The sequence below is a fragment of the Rousettus aegyptiacus genome, unplaced genomic scaffold (assembly GCF_014176215.1).
Source record: "Rousettus aegyptiacus isolate mRouAeg1 unplaced genomic scaffold, mRouAeg1.p scaffold_m13_p_6, whole genome shotgun sequence".
NCBI classification, from domain to species: domain Eukaryota; kingdom Metazoa; phylum Chordata; class Mammalia; order Chiroptera; family Pteropodidae; genus Rousettus; species Rousettus aegyptiacus.
In genome coordinates, this window is record NW_023416309.1 from 41,781,520 (window position 1) to 41,804,164 (window position 22,645).

General features: G+C 52.9%; 1 protein-coding gene and 1 pseudogene across 6 annotated transcripts in view; one reads left to right on the plus strand and one right to left on the minus strand.

Moving 5' to 3' along the window:
* The window catches only part of SH3PXD2A (SH3 and PX domains 2A), a 213,972-nt gene that overhangs the window by 23,632 nt on the left and 167,695 nt on the right, over positions 1 to 22,645 (minus strand). For 5 of the 6 annotated variants that reach the window (XM_016154470.2, XM_016154472.2, XM_016154475.2 and 2 more), the window contains 2 exons: positions 4,994 to 5,107; positions 851 to 934 (listed from right to left, as the gene is read on the minus strand). In XM_016154470.2, coding sequence (XP_016009956.2) covers positions 851 to 934; positions 4,994 to 5,107 — 198 coding nt within the window. The remainder of the gene's footprint in view (positions 1 to 850; positions 935 to 4,993; positions 5,108 to 22,645) is intronic. The other variant, XM_016154473.2, reaches the window with a different exon arrangement.
* On the plus strand, positions 17,187 to 17,302 carry LOC118604085 (annotated as a pseudogene).

Below are 22,645 nucleotides of genomic sequence, written 5' to 3' on the forward strand. Positions count from 1 at the left end.
CTCCACGTCCTAAGCTCGTGGATGCTGGAAAAGCCCTGAACCTGCAAATGTCTTGGTTCCTGAACAGCCTGTGTGGCAGGCCAGGGGCCTCCCTGGAATCCTCCTGATCAGGCCCCTGGCTGCACCGATACTGCCGTCGAAGGGGCCAGGCGGGGTCTGGCTCTTGCTCCCTTTCTAGTTTTCTGGGAGCTGGCTGAAGTTGGTGGTTTGTGGGTTGGTCCTTCTTCCTACTGTGTCCCTAAGTAACTTCTGGAACAGCTTTGGCCTAGGGAGCAACCATCTCAGGTAATGAAGGCAATGAAGGGGTACAAAATATGTCGTGCAGATGTGCGTGTGTGTGCGTGAGAGAGAAAGAGAGAAAGAAGGAGAGAGCGCGCGTGCACACGCGAGTGAGTCCATGAAGAGATTTAGGGACGCTCAGTTCTCTTAGTCTGCAATTGCCAGGGCAAATGTTGCCTTTTGTAGGGTCCACCTGCCCCCACGACCGTGCCTTAAGCCCCATGACCCCCACCCTTAGACAACGGTAGAAGACAGTCACCCTCAGTTTCGTCCTAATTCCCAAGCAGCCCTGTGCCCGCCTTCCCCCCAACCCAGACCCCCAAGTCGCAGGAGGTGAGAGAAAAGTGTGGTCAGTGGATCTGGGTGAGGAGACCATAGGGCAGAGCCTGGAGCGCAGTGTTAGTGGGAAAGTGAGTGAGTGAGAGAGAGAGAGAGAGAGAGAGAGAGAGAGAGAGAGAGAGAGAGAGAGAGAGAGAGAGAGAGAGAGAGAGAGAGAGCGCGAGCGTGAGCACGAGCGCATGCGTGAGAGAGAGGCGGCAGCTGCCGGTGAGAAGCCAGCTCCAGAGGTCACCTCGGCTGTGCTGCCTGTTGACCATCCCGCCCAGGGTCCACCGGCGATCCAGGCGCCGCAGATGGGCCTTGCGTCTCTTGGACACTGTTGTGGGACATGACGATGGAACACGCGGCCGACAGCAACCGGCGGAGAGAATGGAGATGAGGATGAGATGGGATGGGGTGGGAAGGGGATGGAGGGAGGGAAGGTTCACACTTCCAGGCCGTCCTCGCCTGGACCAACGCCCCACGGCCCACACCCCACGGCACACACCTGCTGGATGGGGGCAGATACAGCTGACAAGTGGCATCACTGGCAAGTGGGGAAAATTTCAGCCAAAGTGAGGGTGTTATGCCCCTGAGCCTGGGAGGGGCTGAGAATGTAAAATCCCAGCACTTGGGAGATGAAAAGTGTCTTTGGCTCCAGCCAGTGCACGGATGACCCTCTGCTGCGGCCCCAGGAGGAGGCCGCTGCTCCCACCACCGCTGGGCAGTGCTGACCCCGGGGGTGGGGGAGGGGGACCCACCACAGCCAGGGCTACAGCCCCACCTTCTACCCACTCACTCTCCAAGTCCTGCTTGTGAACCCACCGCCACGGGCCGGGCCCCACGTGTGGGAGAACACGCATGCCCAGGGAAGACTCAGGGTCTCCTCCTTGCTGTTCTGTGTCTGGCTTTGCTTTCTCTGTCATCCTCACTGGACCGAGTCTGTGGAGGGCAGAGACTGTTTCTCTGCATCCCCAGGGCCTGGCACAAGGCCGGGCACATGGCCAATCCCTAAGAGACGGTGCTGAGGGAAGCGCACACAGGGTCAGAGGCCACGGGGCCCGGTTCTTCTCCTTTTCTACACGGTATCTGCTTGAATTTCTGATGACAGAGAACCTGCCACCCCAGGTGCTCACTGCTCCAGACCCCTTTCATCCAGACCACCCTCTCTGGTCCTCTGTTTGTGTGGCCTAGCTCCAGATGTCCCCTGCCTTCCTATAGGGCACCCAGGTGCAACAGACAGCAGACCAGGGCTCCAGGGTGCCAACTGGCCCCTTCCTCCTGGTACTGTAGAAGGGTGCAAGGCTGCCCAGGTCTGGGGGAGGGAGGCTGGCAGTTAGAGCCATAGTAAAACTGTCTGGACACACCTGAACCAAATGCCACAAGGTCTCCTGGGAATTATTTGCTTTCCTGGAAGGAGGACAGTGTCCTGTTTGACCTGCTTCTTAGAAGTAGAAGGTCTAGACAAAAGGTAACTATGTCACCCAGGCCAGGTAACTGTGTCACCCTGGGCGGGCTGTTGTCCTTCTCTAAGCCTCTGTTTCCTCGTCTGTCAATGGGGCTGACACCTGTCCTGGCGTAAAACAAGTCAAGAGACTGAATGGACTCTGTGGAATGTGAGTCAGGTCCCGTGTGAGGCCAGCCTGGCAGGCGCTCAGACAGACAGCTGACTCCTGGGCAGGTGTGTGAATTCTCTATGGGTAAGAGCTTCCGCTGGTGACCAGGCCAGGGTTTACCGTTTAAACCATTTACGAGGACCATCTCACGGGAGCCTCACCAGATCTCTGTGCGGTGGCATGCTCCCCACTTTAGAAATGGGAAAGCAGAGGCACAGGGCTGTAAGGAGCCCTCTGAGCCACCTAAGTGTCGGGCAGCACCCAGATGTTGTTTTTCCCCTCAGCTCTGCGCCCCTTGACCTACCAGCAATGGGGAGGCTGGACAGAGGGGCAGGGCTGTGTGCTGGGGCACCTGTTCACTGGAGGAACGCCTGGCCTTGGTGCAGTAGCACAGGTGACCATCAGCGGGTTCACTGGTGCCAGTGCCAAGCCCACCAGGGAGGAAGGCAGGTCATTGCTGGTGGCTGGGGGTCACGGGGACATAGGTGGGGGTCCAGGATCTGGTCTCGGTTCTGCCACAAACTGGCCCTGGGCACTGTGGAGGAGACAGGTCTCTGGGCCTGCGTTTTATCACTTCTGAGAGGTGACGGATTTGACAGTTCACTAAAGCATGTTGCAGAGGTGGGCCTTGGACCCTCACGACTGTTAGTAGGTGAGAGGGTTTCTACCCTCACTCCAGCCCTCCTACTTCCTACTGCTAACATTTCTGAATTCCATACTGCACACCTGGCTTCAGGAGATACACATACATACATACGCCCGCATGTCTGATAACAGAAATAAACCAAAACAGCCGATTGTCTCTTCCCAGAGGAACGAAGCATGAGCTATTAGGGAAGCTTTGCTGGGATGAAGGCTTCCAAGTTCTGCTACAGGGCACGGGAGCCCCACGACGGCATGACCATGGGGCTAAGGTAGAGATGGCTGGAGAGGGAACCAGGGTGAGCTACTTTCTTAGCCACGTGGCTGCAGGTGCAGAGAGACTGGCAGACACACCACAGCGGCCACCCACCCTGTATTCCAGGGCTTTCTGTGGATGCAGGGATTCCCCAGAGCAGGTTGCCAGAGCCAGCGAGTGTGAGGCACCCCTAGTTCCCGGATGCCTGCTCCTAATGACTTCCAAACCTCCCGTGTCCTGGCAGCAGGAATGCTCGCCCTAACGGTCAGTGGGGACCATCCAAGTGGGCATGTCTGAGAGCCAGAGGGGTGGAGGCCTGCCATCCCGGGCTCAGGCCACCTCTAGACCTAGCCCCCGCGCCACCCACCCCCCATTCCCTGCTGTCCAGGCCAAAATAAGCAGCCCGCCAAGCGCCAGCTCCTTATTCCTCCTTCCCCTAAATGCCGGTTACTCGGCAGGCAGTTGGAACCCCACCCTTCCTCTTGTAAATGCTTTATTTCAGTCCCTTGACCAGAGTTGCAGCCCCTGAAGTGCACATCCACCTTGTGACAGATTTCAAAGGACTAGGCCCCATTGGAAAGCGCTCGCATGTGCAGCCTGGGTGCTCACTCCTTCCTGGCTGTTTCTCTTCTACAGAGCTGGGTGGAGAGGCCCAGATGTGATGGCGGAATGCATATTTGCCCAAATGCTGCCAGGGGTACTGGCACACAGGTCCTACCAAAAGCACGCAGAAGAACCCATTTAAAGGAGGGTCACCCTAGGTATGTATGCACATGCACGTGCACGACTTCCCGCCACCCCCCACCCCCGCCCACCTGCTACGGCTTGTTCTGTGCCAAACACAGCTCGCTCTTCCAACCAGGCTGGCATCCGTGGCCACATACCTCTCAGGTTCTTTCCTTCCTCGGACTTTTCTGCCCACTTAACGTCCTATTCCTCCATCATCTACCCAACATCTCTGCTCTGACATCCTTAGCATAGCCTTTTCATGTGGGGGCTCTGATTCCACACACACACGCTCCTAGAGTTGTTTACAAGCAAAACGTTCCATGGAGAAGTGTGCGGCCCAGTGGTGAGGACCATGGGGCAAAGTAGGCTGATCAGGCCTAAATCATTAGGAGCAGGAGGCCTCATACTTGCTGGGCTCTGGCAGCCTGCTCTGGGGATTACCTGAGCCCACAGACAGGCCTGTGGTGGTGGTGGGGTTGCAGGGGGCAGGCTCTCTGAAATGCAGCTAGACCTAGAGAAACCTCACTGGGCCACAGTTAATCAGAGAGGCTGAGGGTGCAGGGACTGGAGGCACCCCTTGGTGCCTGCAACACTGAGAAATGACTCATAGACCTCCATGTCCGCACTCAGGCTAAAAGATACTGGAATAGAGGCCTCTGAGCAGAACAACACATGCACAGAAGACATTGCGTGCACACAACCCAGCGGGGTTGCCTCTGCACAAAGGAGCACAATGTGGGACAGAGGCAGGTCTCTGTGGGGTTCCCCAGAGGGCCCCAGGACTTCTGGGGGAAGAGGGAGCTTTGGGGTTCTTATCCACAAGACTGTTCTCCCTAGTCCCTGCCCCAAAGTCACTAAAGTGTGAGAATCACACTCCAAGGGAATTTGTTCTCTAATTTGAGCCCCATATGAAGGCCAGAGGGGACAGATCTGGGATGGGAAGTGAGCTTATGGGTCGGATCCAGAAAGAAGGGGCTCAAACAAAGCCCAGTTCTCTTCAGGGATTCTGATGGTTTCAGGGGGAAGAGTGAGAAAGCTGCCTCCAGGAGGCAGGGCCAAGGATGGGATGGGAACCAATCCCTGGGGATCCCAGGGGCGGTCGGCTTCCACACCTGTCTCATCACCGCACACCCTCCAACCCGCAGGCCCTTACCTTCCCCTGTCTTGGAGGTGTTGATGTCTGAGTCGTCCCGGGTACCATTCTGGGCCTCCAGGTATGTGGCAGGGACCCAGCCCTGCTCCTCAGAGGTGCTCACAAACCACCAGCCTGTAGAGGGGACAGGAGAGAACAGGGCCATGAGAACCCAGCAGGATGGCAGAGGCGGTGGGGGCCTGGACAGAGCCAGACAGCCCAGGTGTCTGGCAAGTGGCTGGCCCACATCTAGTCTCAAGGAGCCTATGCCTGGCTAAAGAAGACGAGACCAACACGCTTCCTGAGAAGAGGGCCCGATGGACCGCAATGCCTACTTCCACAAATGTTGAATGAAAAAATTAAAAAATTAAACTGAAACAACGATATGTTCTACATGTAGAAGTCAACCTGTAGAAAATGCCATGAAGGAGCTCTAGCCAAACACACAGACCATTCAGGACCTTTCAATGGACCACTAGGACCACTGGTGTGGCCTGGAATTTGGCGACTTTCTCTACTTCAAAGGCATCTGGGGACAAAGCATCCAGGGATATTTCTAAGGGTCACTGTTCCCCTTTCCCCATCACGGGTCAGTGGTATTTCCACATCGGTGCTACTCTCAGCTGCCCTGAAGTGTGTTAACACTTCAATCACAGTAAGTGAGCATTGCACCCTTGAGTGACCCTTGACGGTCATGGCCAAATAATAAAGGCTCATTCATTTTCTTTCTTCTTTCACTGGTTCATTCATTCACCATTCAAACAAACGCTGGCTGAGCAAAGTACTCTGAGCACCCAGATCTTGGGACTCTGCTAACTGCCTTCAGTCCCTTCTTAGAAGTTACTCTTCATAGGCTCCTGTCTTGGCCCCAACCCAACTCTGACCCTTTTCTGTCCCCAAAGCAATGTTTTTGTGCATGACAGAACTCACCAATTCCTAATCTGCACTGTTTCCTGTCAAGGACCCAGGACTTCTCCTTGGCAGCACCGAGGCCCCACCACGGCCCAGAGCAGTGAGTGGCTGCCCAGGGAGGAGGAACATTGGGGGTTCCCCAGGTGCTCCCAGTCGGGCGGAGCACTGGGAGGTGGAGGAGGCTGCCCGAGGGCTGCTGTGACAACAGTGAAGAGGGACACAGGAAAGAAAGAAGTTCCACCACTGCACAGAACTCAGAAGCTGGGGTCATCTCCCAGGACTTCGACTAGGTTCCCATTGCCCTGTGTGACAGGCCTGGGAGAGCAAATAGCCTGTGATCCTGTCTCGAATGCCCACTGCTCCCCGCCCTCTCCGGGGAGTTCCACGACTCCCTGCTTGCAGCTCTGCAAAGCCCATGAAATGCCGTAAGATCTGTATGATACCGTGATGATGGACACACGTCAGTCATCATACGTTTGTCTATACCCACAGAAAGAAGAGCACCGAGCAAACCCTAATGTAAACCTAATCCGGGTGACTAGGATGCGTCAATACATATGTTCATCACTAGTAACGAGGTACCACTCCCGTGGGGATGTTGATACTGGGGGGATCTATGCATGTGTCGGGGCGGGGGATATGGGAAACCTCTGTACCTTCTGCTCTATTTTGCTGTGAACCTAAAACTGCTTAAAAAAAAAAAAAAGAAAAAGAAAAAAAAAAAGGAAAAGAAAAATCCCTGAACAAGGGGTCCGTACTCTTGAGGGCCAAACCTACTTGGCTTGACGGGACTTGGCTGGGTCATTGCCCCTCTAGAACCTGAGGTACATGCCTTCCTTCCCTCTTTCGGCCAGATTCAGGTCAATTCCCTTGTCTTTCCCCTGAGGGGAGGGGTGGGAGGCCACCTTCATCAAGCCCACAGCACTTGTACATTCTGGGCCCACCGTGCAGGGGCCTTGAACGGCGCCACCACCCTCTCTGAAGCCAAGGCAACGACAGTGTGGCCGTGGCTCTTACAGGCTCCCAAGAAGCCAGAGGGCAGGGACTTTGCAGGGATCTCTGCCTGGGATCTTTCCCCGCTTCTCTCGGCCTCTGGAGGAGCACTTTCAGGAACCCCAATAGCACCAGCCCCAGGCATTCCTCCACAGAGCCCAAGTCGAGGTCACGGAACAGGGCCTTCCATTTCATGGGGCTTTGTGCCATGTGGCTCTGCATCCTTGACCGCAGGAGTGGGCACAGCTTCGGATTGGTCTGTCATCTCTCTGGACACTGTAATGGTTCAGGGGCTTTTTTAGGAACTGACATGGGGCTTGGCGATCTAACCCCAAGTCCCACATACACCAGGAATCGCAGGGGTATGTGGGAAGAGATGGCCTGAAAAGTTAAGTCAAAAGAGGAGCAGCAAAGTCAAGAGGTAGTAAGAGTCAGCCCTAATTAATGTCATCTGAGCTCCAGGTCCCAGGTGTCCCACAACGAGACCACCCCTCTGGACTTCCTAATTACAATGAGCTCATGTAATTAATCACTGGAGCTGAGATAGTGCTCACTCACATAATCCCCTTCCAGAAACCACCAAGGGTCATGATTGAAGGTCCACCATCATGAGTCAAGTCCGGAGAACAAACTCCAGTCCCTGGGCAACCACTAGCACAGACCTCAGCAGATGAGGGTGGAACCATCCAAATCACTCTGGGTAAGCAATTCCGGCCCAAATTCCCACTCACTGGGGCCATCTTGGGGACCTGTATTGGCCTTTCTCCCTGGCTCCAAGGGCCTCATAATCCTAGGTTCGGGTCTCTTCCCTGCTGGCATTGTCTCCCCTCCTCCTTGCTTCACCCTTTGGGAACCCTTCCACGTACATTCTGCTCCCTCCCTTCACCCAGGAGCTTGGGATCTGGGATGGAGAGATGGATCTGGACTTGCAGGCTGGGGGCAGGGCAGCCCTGGCCCTCCCTCTACCTCTGCTGCACGGGCCTGGCACACAGGGGGAGCCGGGCAGACTTGCTGAGGGGCTGAATGTGTGACTGAGGTGCCCGATGAGTAGGGCGGCACCTCACATCACCTGGGTGCCCCATGGATATACCAGGGCTGTCCCTGAGTCTTTTCCACCTCAAAATCTGTTGCACCAGAAGATTCCAGGAAGCCTGGGTCGCATTATTGGCTGACTGTGAGCATCTCCTGACCCCAGGGCAGCACTTAGGATCCCATTCTCCTACTGTACCCTCCTCCAGACTTGGGGCTGAGACCCTCATCATCCTCATGGCTTGATGCTCCCTGCCAACCTTGCTCAAGAACACTGGCCTGAGCTTCCACTGCAGCCCTCGAATGTACAAAGCTGGGCTGTGTGGCTTTGAGTCTGAGGTTACTCTTGCATCAGGCCCTGCAGAGAAGAGTTGTTGCTGGTGTGGCTGTGGGCACCTCCACCGAGCAAAGATGGACAGGCTCAAACCGTCCAGGTGGGGATGAGTGAGCATGGGCAGAGGTGCTCACCCTAGTTCTATGCGGACTTCCTGGGAGCCCTGGCATGAGTCACACAGCTGGGCTTCTGGGAGAGGCTCCATGGGCCTGCACTTGCCCACAGCTGCTGACAGACCTCTCCCAGATGCCAGCAGCTCAGATGTCATTTGCTGCATCGGGGGCTCCTGACCAAAGTCATTGTTGCTCCAGCAAGGAGCAATTAGAGCCTGAACCCCTGGGTGTGCCTAGCTGGCCAAGAGAACTCAGGTGTCAGCCGGCCCCATGGGGGCCCTCAGGCTCACTGCACCACACATGATGCATGATGTCCTCTTTCCTGCAACGGCTGAGAGAGTGTGGGCTGCGTGGAAAGGGAGGCGTGGACAAGGCTATGTGTTTTTGAGGACATGTCTTCCATTCTTGTGAAGTCCCTGAAGGCGGTCCCCACACTCTAGAGGTTGAAGTATATGCAAGAGCGCACACACACACGCGCGCGCGCACACACACACACACACACACACATCCAGGTCAGTTCACAAAGCCACACTGAGTATTTCTGCTACAGTCCTCAGACATAGACGCCACCTGGCCACCCATGGGTGCTGACTCTCTTAGTCCACCAAACCACCACCACCATGCTGATAGTAGCACAAGGTTTTTAAGCTCCTACTCTGTGCTAAGCTAAGCTACTTATATCTCATTTATAATCTTCAACGACCTGAAGAGGCAGGCTTTGTTAGTTGCTCCCATATCAGAGACGAGAGGCTGAGACTCCAAAAGAATGGAAGGCACTATCTTTTGCAAGTGGCTTGCTCTTTCCTCAGCTGATACAATTACGTGACAGCAAAAGCATGGTGGGAATTGGGGCCGGGGGGCGAGGGGGAGGGGGTGAGACGTCCCTGGGGTTTTCCTCCTTGCCCGACATGTCTCAGAGCTATCCTCAGCCTGGCTTTCTACTCACCCAGTTCCCCAGGACAGAGGCCCTACAGCCTCCTCTCTCCTGTCTTAACCTCTTCTAGGAAGCCCTTCTCCAAATTCCAACAGTGTCTCGAGCGTCAACCCCATGACTCACAGCTGCTCCTACACGCCGAGAATTGTTGAAACTGTAAGTACCTAGTCTACTGTGCCTCTAGGGCAGAATGGAGCTTGCAGAAAGCAGCCTGGTAGATGAGAAAACTGAGGCACAGAGCCTAAGTGCTAGAGCCAAAGACCTGAGTCTGAACCTCATCTCTGCTGCTTTCATGCTCAGGAAAGTGACTTACATCTCCGAGCCTCAGTTTCTTCATCTGGAAGATGGGAGGACAACCATCTACCTTACAGGCTAGTGTGAGAATTGGATGAGATAAAGAACAACGCATGTGGTCTGGCACACAGCAGGCGCCCACTAAAGGACAGCTATGAGCTTGGCTGAAGGAAGGACTAAAGCCATAGGACAGGGCAGGTTAGGTGGCCAGCCCTTGTGGATGCCCAGGACCAGTGTGAGCCACCTCTTGCATTTTTCATGTCCTCAGAAGACAGGTCCAAATTTTAAGCTGGCCTCTGCTAGCCTTCCTCTCCCATCCTCCCAGCTCCCATTCTTGGGAAAGGAAATTCAATTGGTGGAGCAGGTTGGTGGGAACTCTCAAGGGGCTGGGCTGGCTGGGATACCCCTTACACAGCCCTGCACCCTGGCCTGGCAGCCATGCTCAGGCAGGTCTTCCTCCTAGGGAGCCCGTATGCTGAGATGTCCCCCTCAGAGAGGGCAGGATAGAGGCCACCATGTCCATTCCTTTGAATGGGAAACCCTGAGAGAGAAGCCCACACACACTGGACATGCAGGAGAAACCTTCATTGTGGGGGCCTCTAGGCTGGATCTTTGGGGCTAAGCCCCAGACTGGAGAAGTCATCTGGGAGAATCCCAAACTAGCCAACCCATTGAAAGCTGCTGCTTCCTGGCCTCTCCTGTGAGGGCCGTATCTCTGCAGTGTCAGAAGAAGAATGTCATTCAGCCAGGCTGGCTGACAGGCCAGGGCCCAGGCCTCCCCAGGAGGCAGAGGCCTGCAAAGAATATCAATGTCGCTTGCCACAGCAGCCATCCCTGCTTGCTGGACCTCAACGAGAACCCACTTCACAATGGCCCAAGGGCCAAGGGGAGAAGGCAACACCTCCTGGCCAGCACACCCAGCTCGGGGCAGGAAAGGGGGGCCATCCATTCCAGATGGGGAAGGGAGATGCCCAACCCCAAGATGGTAAAGCTTAGGCTCTGAAGCCAGACCCTCCCTCTTTCCAGGTATAATCTTCAGCTATTTGGCCAATTTCAAAGCCCTCTCAAATTGACTCTAACGGGGGCTTCCCAATGCTGGAGATGGAGGAGAGATGGGAAGGGTAGAAACTGAGTGGAACACACACACGGAGACAGAGAGAGACAGAGTGAGAGACACAGAGTCAGGGATGGAGACAGACAGAGTGGGCAAGGGCGGACCTGGGCGAGGGGCTAAGGGGTTTTAGCCTCTTTAAGAGGGGGCTGAACTTGGACGAGCGTGGCAGGAAGTGATGGGCACTTCTGGGCCACTGCCGTCCCCAGAGTGACCAGGTCACAATGGCCTCCTTAATGAGAGAGGATAATAAGCTCATTAGGGCCAGAGGAAGCCAGCTGCACACAATTAGGAAGTTAATAAAGTCTTCTGAGGTCATAGCTCAGCCTAGGACAAAGAAGCTGATGGGGGGAGGGGGACCCTTCTCTTTCCTCTCCCTCCGGAGTTTGTCCTTTGTCCTTTGAGGTGCCATCCTCCATGAGGCCTTCCCTGACTCCCCACCCTCCTGGCACTGCTCACCCCAGGATTCAGCCCATGGGCACTTCTTAGCCCCTCTCCTAAGACAGACCTCAGTTTAGATCTTGGCTTCACCACATACTAACTAGGTGGCCTGGAACAGGTCACTCGCCCTCCTCCAGCCTCACCATACCGGGGGGATAGGATCTGCATATAGAGTTGCTGGGCAGCAGGAACTTCCAGTGTTATGATGACCAAGTATTTACTGAGCACCTGGTTCATGCCAGGCCCTGTGCCAGGATGGAGAAACTGCAGAGAACAATGCACGGTCAGAACTCAGGTGCTCCTTCCCCATCTCCCTGCGTGGCATAAAGAATAGGTGTAATCACAGCCTGTGCCTGGCACTGAGGTCAGCAGGGGAGAGCAGGGCTTCCAGCCACCAGCCCTGGGCACCAACCCAGAGGATATCGGGCAGGATGAGACTCAGAGTTTGGAGTGTGGCAGAACGTAGCAGCCTTTAGGTGACTTCCAGGCCTCACCTTTTCTATTGCTCCAGGTCCTTATGTGGTCTAACACCACTTAATCCAGAGCAGAGCATCTGTGGAACACTACTATATGCCCAGGCCTCTGCACGGGGTTTTGGTGTCCAAGTGGGAAATGCTGGGTGATAGAGCTAGAAGTAGAGACATGGTCCCAGAACTCAAACACCTGCCTCCAGGCATGAAGTACGCCTTGGCTCAGGCTTTGGCCCCTTTGGGAGGAAATAGGTCCAGGCATTCCCATGTTTTCCTTGGAGCGGTTTGGAAGAGGAGCTAGGGTGAGAATTTGTGAGCACCAAATGGCAAAGATGTGAAGATGCTGAGAGGAAGAAGAGGGTCCAGCCAGGTACATGTCACCAGTGCTGCCCACCTGGCACGAACCTTGGCCCTGAGGGACTACTTTTGCCTTGGACCCAGCCTGACCTCTTTCCCACGACCTTGGGGACCTGAAGTTTCCACTTAAGAGGGACCACAGACACTGGAGCTGCAGGCTGCCCGTGACGCTCTGTGTCTTTAAGAACAATTGAAAGGCAGCCCACCCTCGGCCAGGCCTCCCCTGGTTAGAAGGCTCTGTCACTGAGCTTCTTGCCAAGACACACTCCAGCTCACAGCACGAGGCCTCCAAGGTCCAAAGCAAACAGGAATGGGTGAAAGGCTCCCCCAGTTTTTCTCGACGTAGCCCCTGCCTCCCTGCCTGACCAGTTCTTCTGGTCCCACCTCTGGCACCTACCCTGCTCTCTCTGGCCCACAGCCTCTCCTTCCCCCAGATGGGGCTCTCAGGCCACCAGGGCTCCAGAACCTTCTCTGGGCGCCTGAGGCCTGGATTCCAAGACCATTAGCACAGGCTGCTACGTCACAGTCTGGAAGGCTCCGTGGAGTCCATGGCAAGAAGACAGCAAGAACTGGGCTGCTGCCACTCCTCCCCCAACCTGGCTCCAGCCTGCCTTCCTCACTGCACAGGCCTGGAAGCCCAGTGCTGGGGCTGGGCAGGTCGAGGCTATGGGTGAGGTATGCAGGAGAAGGCCTGGCTAATGAGCATTTGCAGGCAGAGAGGGGGCGCATGATAAAATGACAGATAGAGGAGAATCATGGTTTTAAGCAAGGACTCTACAGCCAGGTTGCCTGAGTTTAAATCCCAGCTCTGCTAATTATAGCTGCATGAATTTAGGCAACTGCCTCAACTTCTTCACCTGTAAAATGGACCTACAGCAGTACCTACATCTCACAGTGTTATAAGGGGTAGATGAGTTAATGTACAAAAAAGTGTTCAGAACAGTGCCTGGTACCTAGCAAGGTGTACCAAAGAGCTATTATTAAAGTTTAAGTGCAAACCATTGGAATTTCAAAGGAGCCAAGACCTCAGTGCTCCTTAATGACTGATACCAGGGTTTGGCAGGTGGGTCTTAGGTGATTGGAGTCTCAGGGAGAGAGAGCGAGAGAGCCTCTTGGTGTCACTGCCATTTAGCTTTGACCTTGGAAGGTCTCTATTCAAAACTGTGGGTCTGGTTCTGTACCTGGTACGGGTAGGGGTTGGGGCAGGATAAAGCGGGGAACGCAAGATGTTATGAGGCCCCTCCAAGAACTGCAGAGCAGGGTGACCCAGACAGCCCCGTGCCAGACACGATGATGTTGATGCAACATTTGCTGAAGGAACTGCAGACAGCAGAGAGGAAACTGAGTAGTCAGGGAAGGATTCTTCGAGGAGAGGAGGCCTTAATTGAACCTCAGAGCAAATTCGGTGGGGAGGGGCGGGGAGGGGAGAACAATCCAGGGGGAGGAACAGGACAGGCAGAATGGTGGCAGTGCATGTGGCCCCATCCCGTCCTGCTCACAAAGCTTCATGGTGGCGACTCTTCCAGATGAAAGCAAGTGGGGGACTCACCTTCAATGTCACTGTTCTCCACCAACCCTATTATAAAGCAGAACGTGGAGGTGTGACCCTGAGGCCAGAGATTCCTTAACAGAAAGAGGGTAGAGAGGTGCAAAATGGTATCTTCTAACATGACTATAAAATATGCAGATGGTGGGTGAGATGTGGCTATGAGGGGCGACGCATTGGAAGATGGGTGGTGTGTGTGTGTGTGTGTTAATCCTGAAAGAGGAACAGAGACAAGCGAGCTATGAACCTCTAAGAATCACATCGGGAAGGTTGAAGTCTCACAAGTGGACCCCTGAAGAAACGCCGAGGGTAACAAAACGGGCATTTCCCATGATGTTCCAGGCACGAGGAAGAGTATGACAGGTTCGGTCAGAAGACACTGAAAGCGCTGTGCTATGGGGCCGGCTTCAGGGGAAAGAGGTCTGCTGGACTCCTGTCTGAGGTCAGACGGGAAGGTGCTGAGCGGGAGGACAGCAGGCAAGCAGATCCAGAGCGGAGATGAAGGCAGCACTGACAGGCCGCCCTCTACAAGCTCTCATCAGCTGGCCGTGAGAAAAGGTCTGGAGAGCACTTGACAGAGCTTGCCAGGCCACCATGAGCAATCCTGGGAGACACAGACATGGAGCAAGGCCAGAGGATACATAACAGGAAAAGGTCCTGACTTTCAAAGAAGGTGAATTCCAGAGCAGAGAGACCAGCAACCTCGATGCTGGTCCTGATCAAGTGACACGTGGGTTCTCCGGGGGATGGCTGGAGAGCCTGGAAAGTGGCTAGTTACAAAGGCAATGCTGGACAGAAAAACACTACAGGAAGGTCACCCTGGTGCTGATAAGGAGTGAACCGCTGGAGGGTCTGCGATGCGTCATAGCTGAGCCATCCAGGCCCTGGGGCTCCCACGATCCCCCCGGGGCCGCAGTGCCGCACTGACAGATTCACCGCTGATGGCTGACTCCATCTCAAGAGGGTGTGACAATTCACTGGTTCCAACCTAGAGAGGGGGGTTCTACTGGGAAACTGTTCCGTGGGATGTTTTCATCAGTCCCAGGAGGAGGACAGAGGCGCTGTGCTGGTGGCACCGTCTCATTTAGAAAAAGCGGTGCCAGGATCAGTAGCCAAAAAAGAAGGTCTGAACACATGGTAATGACAGGTCAAATCTGACAAGATGAAACATAGTAAATGGAAAGATGAGAGGACATGGTTCAGTATCGTGATCTTATAATTTACTGTCCAAACTTTTTGGAGTAAATGGCGGGGGGATGGGGGGGTGGGGAGAGGTGCCAACATACCAGGTGCCAAATGAGCACGTCCTGGGCAATCGGGTGGTGTGAGTCACCCTACTAGGCAGAGAAGATGAGAACGGTCCTGGAGTTTGGGGGACTGTAAGTTCAGTCAGTTGCCCCAAGGCTATGAAATCACAGGCTGCGTTAGGAAACACCTGGGCTGGGTGACTTACCCAAGGCGCCTGGCTAAGAAGGGGCAGCGCCAGGCTTAGTGCCCAGGTCTGACTCCCAGTATGGCAGCTACTCGGCTCCCCTTTAAAAAACGACTACAGCTGTTTGCACCTCTGCAGAAAGAGACCAACACTGCCTGCTCTATTAGGTTCCCCAAACTTCCATCTGACTGACGAGTCCAGAAACTGGTTCCTTCAGCTGCTTCTCCTCCACCCATCACGAAGCAGCCCCGATTCTCGGCAGAGTCATGGGAATGGCTTCCCCCTATTCTGAGAGGAGGTGGGCGACAGGTAGTTGCAGGCGCCCTCCCCAGGTTGCCTCTCCCTCACCCTCTCTGAGCTCACATGGCAGGATGAGGCAGCGACACCCCGGCTGACAGAGTTTTCTAGCACATGACACTCCCCAAGAGCTTTGCCAGGAGAGAGTGACTTTGGATCAGCATTTCTCAAACCTCAGCTATTTCCACACCACGCACGACTCTTGCCATATCCTTGAACTACGCGTATTGCGGTTCACATAGTAAACAAATACTTAAAGCAACCCACCTTTTTTCTTTTTAGCTTCCAGAAAATAATTTGCTTAGGAAACTTCAGATTGCCACCATGAATTAACCCTAACTGTAAAATGACAGAGAACGAAGCATTGCAGTCAATTTGAGCTGTGCGGTAGAAGAGGCTGTGCCTACAGGCAGCTCCCTCTTTGTTACAAAGGGAGATTATTAAAGAGGGGTCAGAGCCAGTCGACCCTCAAGCTGAGATAAATCAGAAGGCTTGGAAAAGAACTGAAACGGGACCAACCTTTCTCACTGTGTATTGCAGAAGTATTTAATACTGCCTCTGTCCCACCTAAAGTCGCCCTGTGCACGACCGTGTTGCATGAAGTGCATTTTCAGGAAATCAACTTGAACTAGAATGATACTCGGTCATTCAAAATGGCTAAGGAAAGAGGCTGAAGTGTCCTCATTAGTGAGAGGAGAATATTAAATAGCATGTACTAACCAGGTTGCGGTGAGAAGTCAAAAAAAAAAAAAAAAAAAGAACACATCTAGCAATGTGTCTGGTGCCTTATACTTTCAGTCTGAAAAAAAGAGCGGAGGGAACTCTCTGTGACTGTTACTCTTCTTCTTTAACTAGCTCTAGTGCCTAAAAAGTACACATGTATGAGTTTGGTATATTTTTTTCCTGTTTCTCTCTTCGCTAAAAACAGAGACTTCTTGGCCCCAGAATTAAATTGGTTTCAACAGAAAGCCTTAGGCTGACAACCATCCCCTCCCTTCCAGCTACGTTCAGCCCCTCTTCATTTGGGGCAAAAATAAAACGGGGGCAAATTCAACATTAAAGACCATCTCCATAAACAAAACAAACCCACCCCACAATTTGTCTAGGGCATTCCTCCCTCCAAACCCTCCTTATTTAATTTCTGGGGAATTTTAAATAGAGGCCTTGCAAAATCCTGCACCGCCTGACGTCAACAGCTCCCTGACAACGTGGATTCTTCCAGGCGGTGTGGGGAGCAGCCACCACGAATGCTGATGCTTTTCCAGGCTCCCTTCCCAGTTGGAACTTAGGAGCCACTGGTGTCACCCTAGACTGTAGGAGAAGAAGGGTCTTGAAGAGTGTCCTGTTTGGGGTCTTTTATAGAGCACCAGACATCTAATTAAGCTATCCAAGTAGCACCTGTACTAGTGTTTTCATTAAAAAAAAAAAAAAAAAAAAAACATATATATATATATATATATATATATATATATATATTACTTTAGTATTTCAAAAAGACATTTTACAATGGTAGGCTAAATAGGAAACCAGTATCCCTTGGCATAAATAGAAGATAACGGAAAAAATACATACACTGAAACAACAATGCTATGGACTTTAGCATGACATTAAAGCAAATTCTAGCAAGACACTAAAGTTGGGACCAGATTTTCTCTAGGTCAAAAGAACAACAGGTGTAAAATACAAAAACCCTAAGTGGAGTCTTTCCCCTTGACCCAGTATGGCATGAAAGAGAACTAAAAGGGAACAACCTTCTCATGATGGGATTCAAGGCCATTGACGGCTGTGTCTACCACACATTTGTATGACCCACTCTGAACGCTGGTCTGCAGAAGGAGGCTTGAGTTAACAATATGGACATCCAGACGTGGTTCCATAGTGTAGCTGTTAGCATGTCTGCTTTACACACAGAAAGTGCTGGGTTCGTGTCTCAGGGGAGCCACAGTCCATGGTCTATGGCCATGCCACCCTGAACAAGCCTGATGGCTGCTCTCGGAAACTAAGCAGGGTCGGGCCTGGTTAGTACTTGGATGGGAGACCACCTAGGAAGACCAGGTGCTAAAGGCATAAATACTAATAAATAAATTATTTTAAAAAAAGAAAAAGAACACAGAGACCCAGAATTCAAATCTAAGCTTGTCATTAGCAAGCTTTGAGGTCTTGTGCACACCACTTACCCTTCTGAAAATGGAAACTAAGCCACCTGCCCTACTTGCTCTTATGAATTAATTCTGAGATTGAGATAATAAATGGAATAAATGCTTTGAAAGTCTCTGGGTTGTAGGTAGATGGAGCTGGAGGGGTTATTATTCCGAGCAATTTCAGGAACCTGATGGACTCATAACTTCCCCATGGATACCACTTACTGCCCAGACTGAATGATGGCCCATCCCTGCCTGTTAGAGAAAAGAAAATGAATATGCCACTTGACAACTTTCTTTCACAGTTAACCTTCCCAATAGCCACATGGGTTTCAAAACACTATGTCTATTTTATAGATGTGAAAACTGAGGAGCAAAATGGCCATATACTGGCTACTCAGTGGCAGAGTAAGATTTGAACACAGCCTTTCATGGGGCCTGGTAGGAAATGCCCTGTATCATTTTTTTGTTGTTGTTGTTATGCATATCCAGTGGGGCAGGCTCAGAAGACCCCAAATGTGATGGTCTCTCAGATCCGTCCATGTGCCCAGAACTCATCTTTCAAGGCCACCACCTTTGCAAAGTTCCTGTGACTCCTCAGAGCCGGCCCTTGTGTTCTCTGCAGTACCAGCCTTTGGTTTGGGTTAGCTGTTACCCCCCAGCCAGACCAGGAGCTCTCTGAGAACAAAGGCCAAGTCTTGCTCATCTTGGCATCCAGGGGAGCGCCTGCGTGGCTCAGTGTTTCAGACAAAGAAGGGGCTCAGTAAGCAGTTATTGAAAATGAAATGCACTGACAGGTAGGCATAAGGCTTTCTCCTCCTGCCTCGGCTCCCCTGTCCACACCAGAGTCCCCACTGCTTCCCTTAGCTTCAGTATCTCTAGAATCCAGCTCCCGGGGTCAGTGTGGGGTCAGAGCCAGGCATGGTCTCTGTAGCTCTCACCCCTCTGGCCCCAGGGCCTCCTGCCCTACTAAAATCCAGTGCAGCTGTTCGGCCCCTGAGCAGTGATCCTTCCCGCAATCATCCAAATGTTGGGGGACTTCTGACTCAGGGCTCACCTCAGGGGAATTGCACACAGGGACCTGAGGCTGGGAGATTCTTGTTGCTAGTTGCGTAATTTGCCCAAGATCATCCAGTAAGCTGATCCTCCCACCACCCATGATCTCTCAGTCTGCTTGTATACCTGACTGGGTCATTTTCATTTGGGCCTCTCCCCTCACAGGAATGGAAAAGCAAAGCTCAGGGAGGTCCCACAGGCCAAGCACCAGGGACAAGCCCACACCCTGGGTGAGGCTCCTCCAGGAATGCAGAAAGACTGCTAGCAGCCTCTCCCCAAGCTCATTTGAAGCAGCCCCACTGGCAGCAGGCCTCCAGAGGAGCTCCTGGTGCCATGCTCCTTATACAGGAAATAAAAAGCCCTCCTCCTTGGTAGGTACAACTCAAGGCTCTGGAACAGGCAGTCCCAGAGACCTGCTGCTCCCAACCCCCAAAGGGTAGGTGGGTGACAGCTTCCAAAAAATAGCTTCCCCCACCTCTGTGCCACACTCAGGGCCTAGGGAACCACATAGAATGAACCAGGGGGTAGCAGAGCCTGTAGGAAAGAAACTGGCAAATTATATGAACTCTCTGGGCCTCGACTTTTTCATCTGTAAAATGGAGGTCTGGCTGCCTGTGCTTTATAGGGCAGTGGTGGTGACTATAGGAAAGATGGTGGCTCGCTGTCTGATATATAGGAAGCCCTTCAATAATCCCCTTCTTGCCTATCCCATAGTTTCTAATATTACTAGTTTCCAGAAAACAACAAATGGGTTTAACCTGAACCCTGAATACCTGGTCCTGGGATAACCATCCTGGACACTTCACTGGGTTGTGGTGATTTAGAAATAGGGTTTCTCTGTAAGTCTTTCCTGCCCCATTTCCCTTCCTGTCTTTCCTGTTTTTGGACACCATCTTGTCTTTTTAGTTCCCAAGAGCTGGTCGAATACAAATCCCGCCCCAATCTAGGAGAAGAGGCCACACTTAAACCAGATACACATTCATAGTCCAGAAGCCTCCTTCTAGAGTCACCGCAGTTACAGTAATTGGTCAGGCAGCATGACTGACATCCAGGAGCATCAATCACTGATGGAGCTCTTTCTACCTCTACTCTGTCAATCTCTGGTGCCTAGCATCCCCAACAAGTCAGATGGGTCTGCCTCAAAACACACCAGCAACCACAGTCCCCAGATCAGAAGTAGGTAACTGTCTACTGCCCCATGAGACTGTCAGCTCTAAGAGATGGAGATCAAGTCTTCCTTGTTCAGCAATGTGCCTTGGTGCCTAGGGAATAATGAATGAATGCCTGATCTCTAGCTCCTGACCACATGCTCGCTTGGTTTGGTTTTCTCCATTCTGAATGAGGCCCAGACTTTGATGAACACCCCTGACAGAAGAGAGATAGGGTAGGAAGCTTGGAAGTCACTGACTTTCCCTGCCTTCCGTACCCACCCCTATCTTATAGCTTCTTGGGGTCATCTTACCATGGTGAGGGTCTTGGAGAAGAGACTCCTTTCTAGAAGTGATTCTAAGGTGGGGAGGCCTAGATAGAGTAAGTTAACAGATGTTCGGGGTTGAAGTGGGCCATGAAAATTTTCTGCCTTTAAATATGTCTGCCAGCAACAGGCCCAAGACACCCCAACTGAGTTCCAGTTTTTGTCAATGGGAAGCTGTAACTTCAATCCCCAGGAAGCAATACTGTTATGTGCTCTAGCTCCCCAACTCTGGTTTGTCCCTTAGAGTGCAATGTAGATGTCTTCATGCCCACTCTTTACTGGTCTCTGGCTCAGAGTTCCTGCCCAACCTGGCTCTGACTCCATCCAGGGTCTCCAACTCTGAGACCACTTATAGAATGGAGTTCCTCTTCTCCTTGGATGGCCCCATGGAGGCTGAGAGATGGGGGTATGGTGAACAGGCTAGGCCCCTGGGGTCCAGAATCTTCCTCCCAGCTACCCCACCAGGGCCGATGAGATGCTCTGGCCCCATCAAAAGTGCAGGTCCTATAAGTCCAAGGAAGCAAGTCTGTGTCCAGCTGTTCAGTGAGGCTGGGACACAGGCTGGGCTTGGAAGAAGAAACGCTCACAAGGGAGGCACTGAGGCAGCTCTGGATGCTCACTCTCCCAGTGCAAAGGCCTCATGATGAGGTCAACTTCCTTCCTCTCCTCCAAGGAACAGTTAAAATCCTTGCTCTGTTGGCAGGGAGGTCTACGCACTCGCCAACCCTGGTTCTGCTCCCAATACTAAAGCCAGAGGGAAGCATGCCCCTCAGTGTCAATACTCCAGGGAGCACGGCAATTTATACGCAAGCGTGAAAGAGTTGGATCTGATGCTTGCCGAGGAGGTGCTGGTTGAGGTAGGGAAGGGGGATGAGAAACAGGGCTCCTAGGGCCGTGTTGGGGCTAAAAGGGGTGAGAGCCCCCCCATTAGTTTGTGCTGAGCCATTTTCATTTATATTCCACCCTGACCTCCCACCACCCCCCTCCCACCACCCCAACAGTGCTAGGTATGTGGCAAACATGCAGAAAATGCCAGCTCAAATATGCAGAAGGGTCAGGACACTTTGTTGGTGGGCAAGACAAAGATGGGGAGGTCGACAAAAAACACTGAGAAAATGGGTTTTTCTGGTTTAGCCCAAGGAGAAACAGGGACACAGCAAATGGGCCGGGCACCCCCCTCCCCATCCTTGCGGAGGTTGGTGGAGCTCTCCCATGCTGGGCTTTGAATTTTGGCCTTTTAGTCCCAGAGCAGTTCTTCCACAGATCTTGTTTAACTTGAGAAAAGTGGGGGAGGAGGGGCAAGGAAAACTTCATTCTTTCCCATCACAGCCAAGAAGTCTTCTGGTTGTAACTGATCCTGGCCTGTTTGTGATTACAGCTCACTCTCGGGCAGGATGGCCCTGGAACCCCGCATTGCTAACGGGGCGTGACACCCTCAGTCACCTGGATAATCTTGTCCTCGTCTGATAGGACAAAAATGTCCGTCAGCCTCTCTGCTTTTAGCAGTTTTCCAGGGCAACTCTTCAAAAACATTACTTTATTTAAAAAGTGTGTGTGTGTGTGTGGGGGGGGGGTGGTCGGGGGAGCCATTCCTCACCCCTACCATGAAATTCCACAACGCTAATCATATTCCTTCTGTTACCAGCACACCCTGCGAAACTTGGCAGCACCAGCGGTCCCATTGGCTGATGCAAATTAAAGGAGAGAGGGAGGCTGGGGATTGGACCATCTTCCTCTTTCGCCTACACCCCTCTCTTTTATTAGGGGAGAGCGCGCACGCACGCACTATCCCTTTTTGCTGCCATAGCACGGAAGTGGCTTAGCAAAGCTCAAGACTATTGCTCAGCTGCTCTTTCTCCGGAAATTTAATCTGCAAAACATTTGGCCTCGCAAAACCCATTCCAAAGGTGTCCAGGAGCCCACAAGCCCTGTGATCATCATTACAAACCCAGGGACGTTTGCAGCCAGTGACCCATTTGGCTGCTAGGGAGAGCTGGCTGAAGGCTTGCCAACATGGTCAAATTACCTTCGCCTGCTCCCTCGAATCTGAAACTGACTTTTTCTGGGAGCCCCAGAGGTTAGAGGGGATCTTAGGAGCTCCAGAACTGTGTAGATGAAAGGACTGATGAAAGGACTGCTTCCTGTCCAGCTTGGTAAAACCTCGATGGTCAGGGGAATGGGGAAGCCTAGTATTGGGAAAGCAACTGTGGCCACTGTCTTCACGACGGCTCACACCTCCATTCGACAGGTGAGGATTGCTGATGCTCAGGGAGGGTAAAGTGGCTTGCCTGAGGTCACCTGATCAGTGGGTGGCTGAGCCTGGAAACTAGATTGACTGAGAGCCTCTTAAAATCCAGGCCTTCCTTCCACAAGGGCACACCGTCACTCTGCCCATTGAGATGACACCCCGAGCCCTGTGCCAAGTGGCGATCCCTTGACCCAGTGCCTCAAGCAAGAAGTAGGTATCTGGAACTGGCAGAAAGCCCCCCAGGGCACAGGCAGGTCACTTGGCCAGGCCTGGGGGAAGCCTGTAGCCAACACTTCAGGTGCTGGTACAAAGCTGAAAACCCCAGGTCTTGCTGTGGGTGCAATGTGATTGTAGCGGCTCAAAATCCTGCCACGATCAAATGATGCAGGGCACGATGAGGAGAGAAGGTTTGGGCCTTGAGAGGGTGCCTATTAGAAGTACAGACAACGAGCAAGAGAGACAGTGTGTCCAGAAACACCGGGACTAGAGGC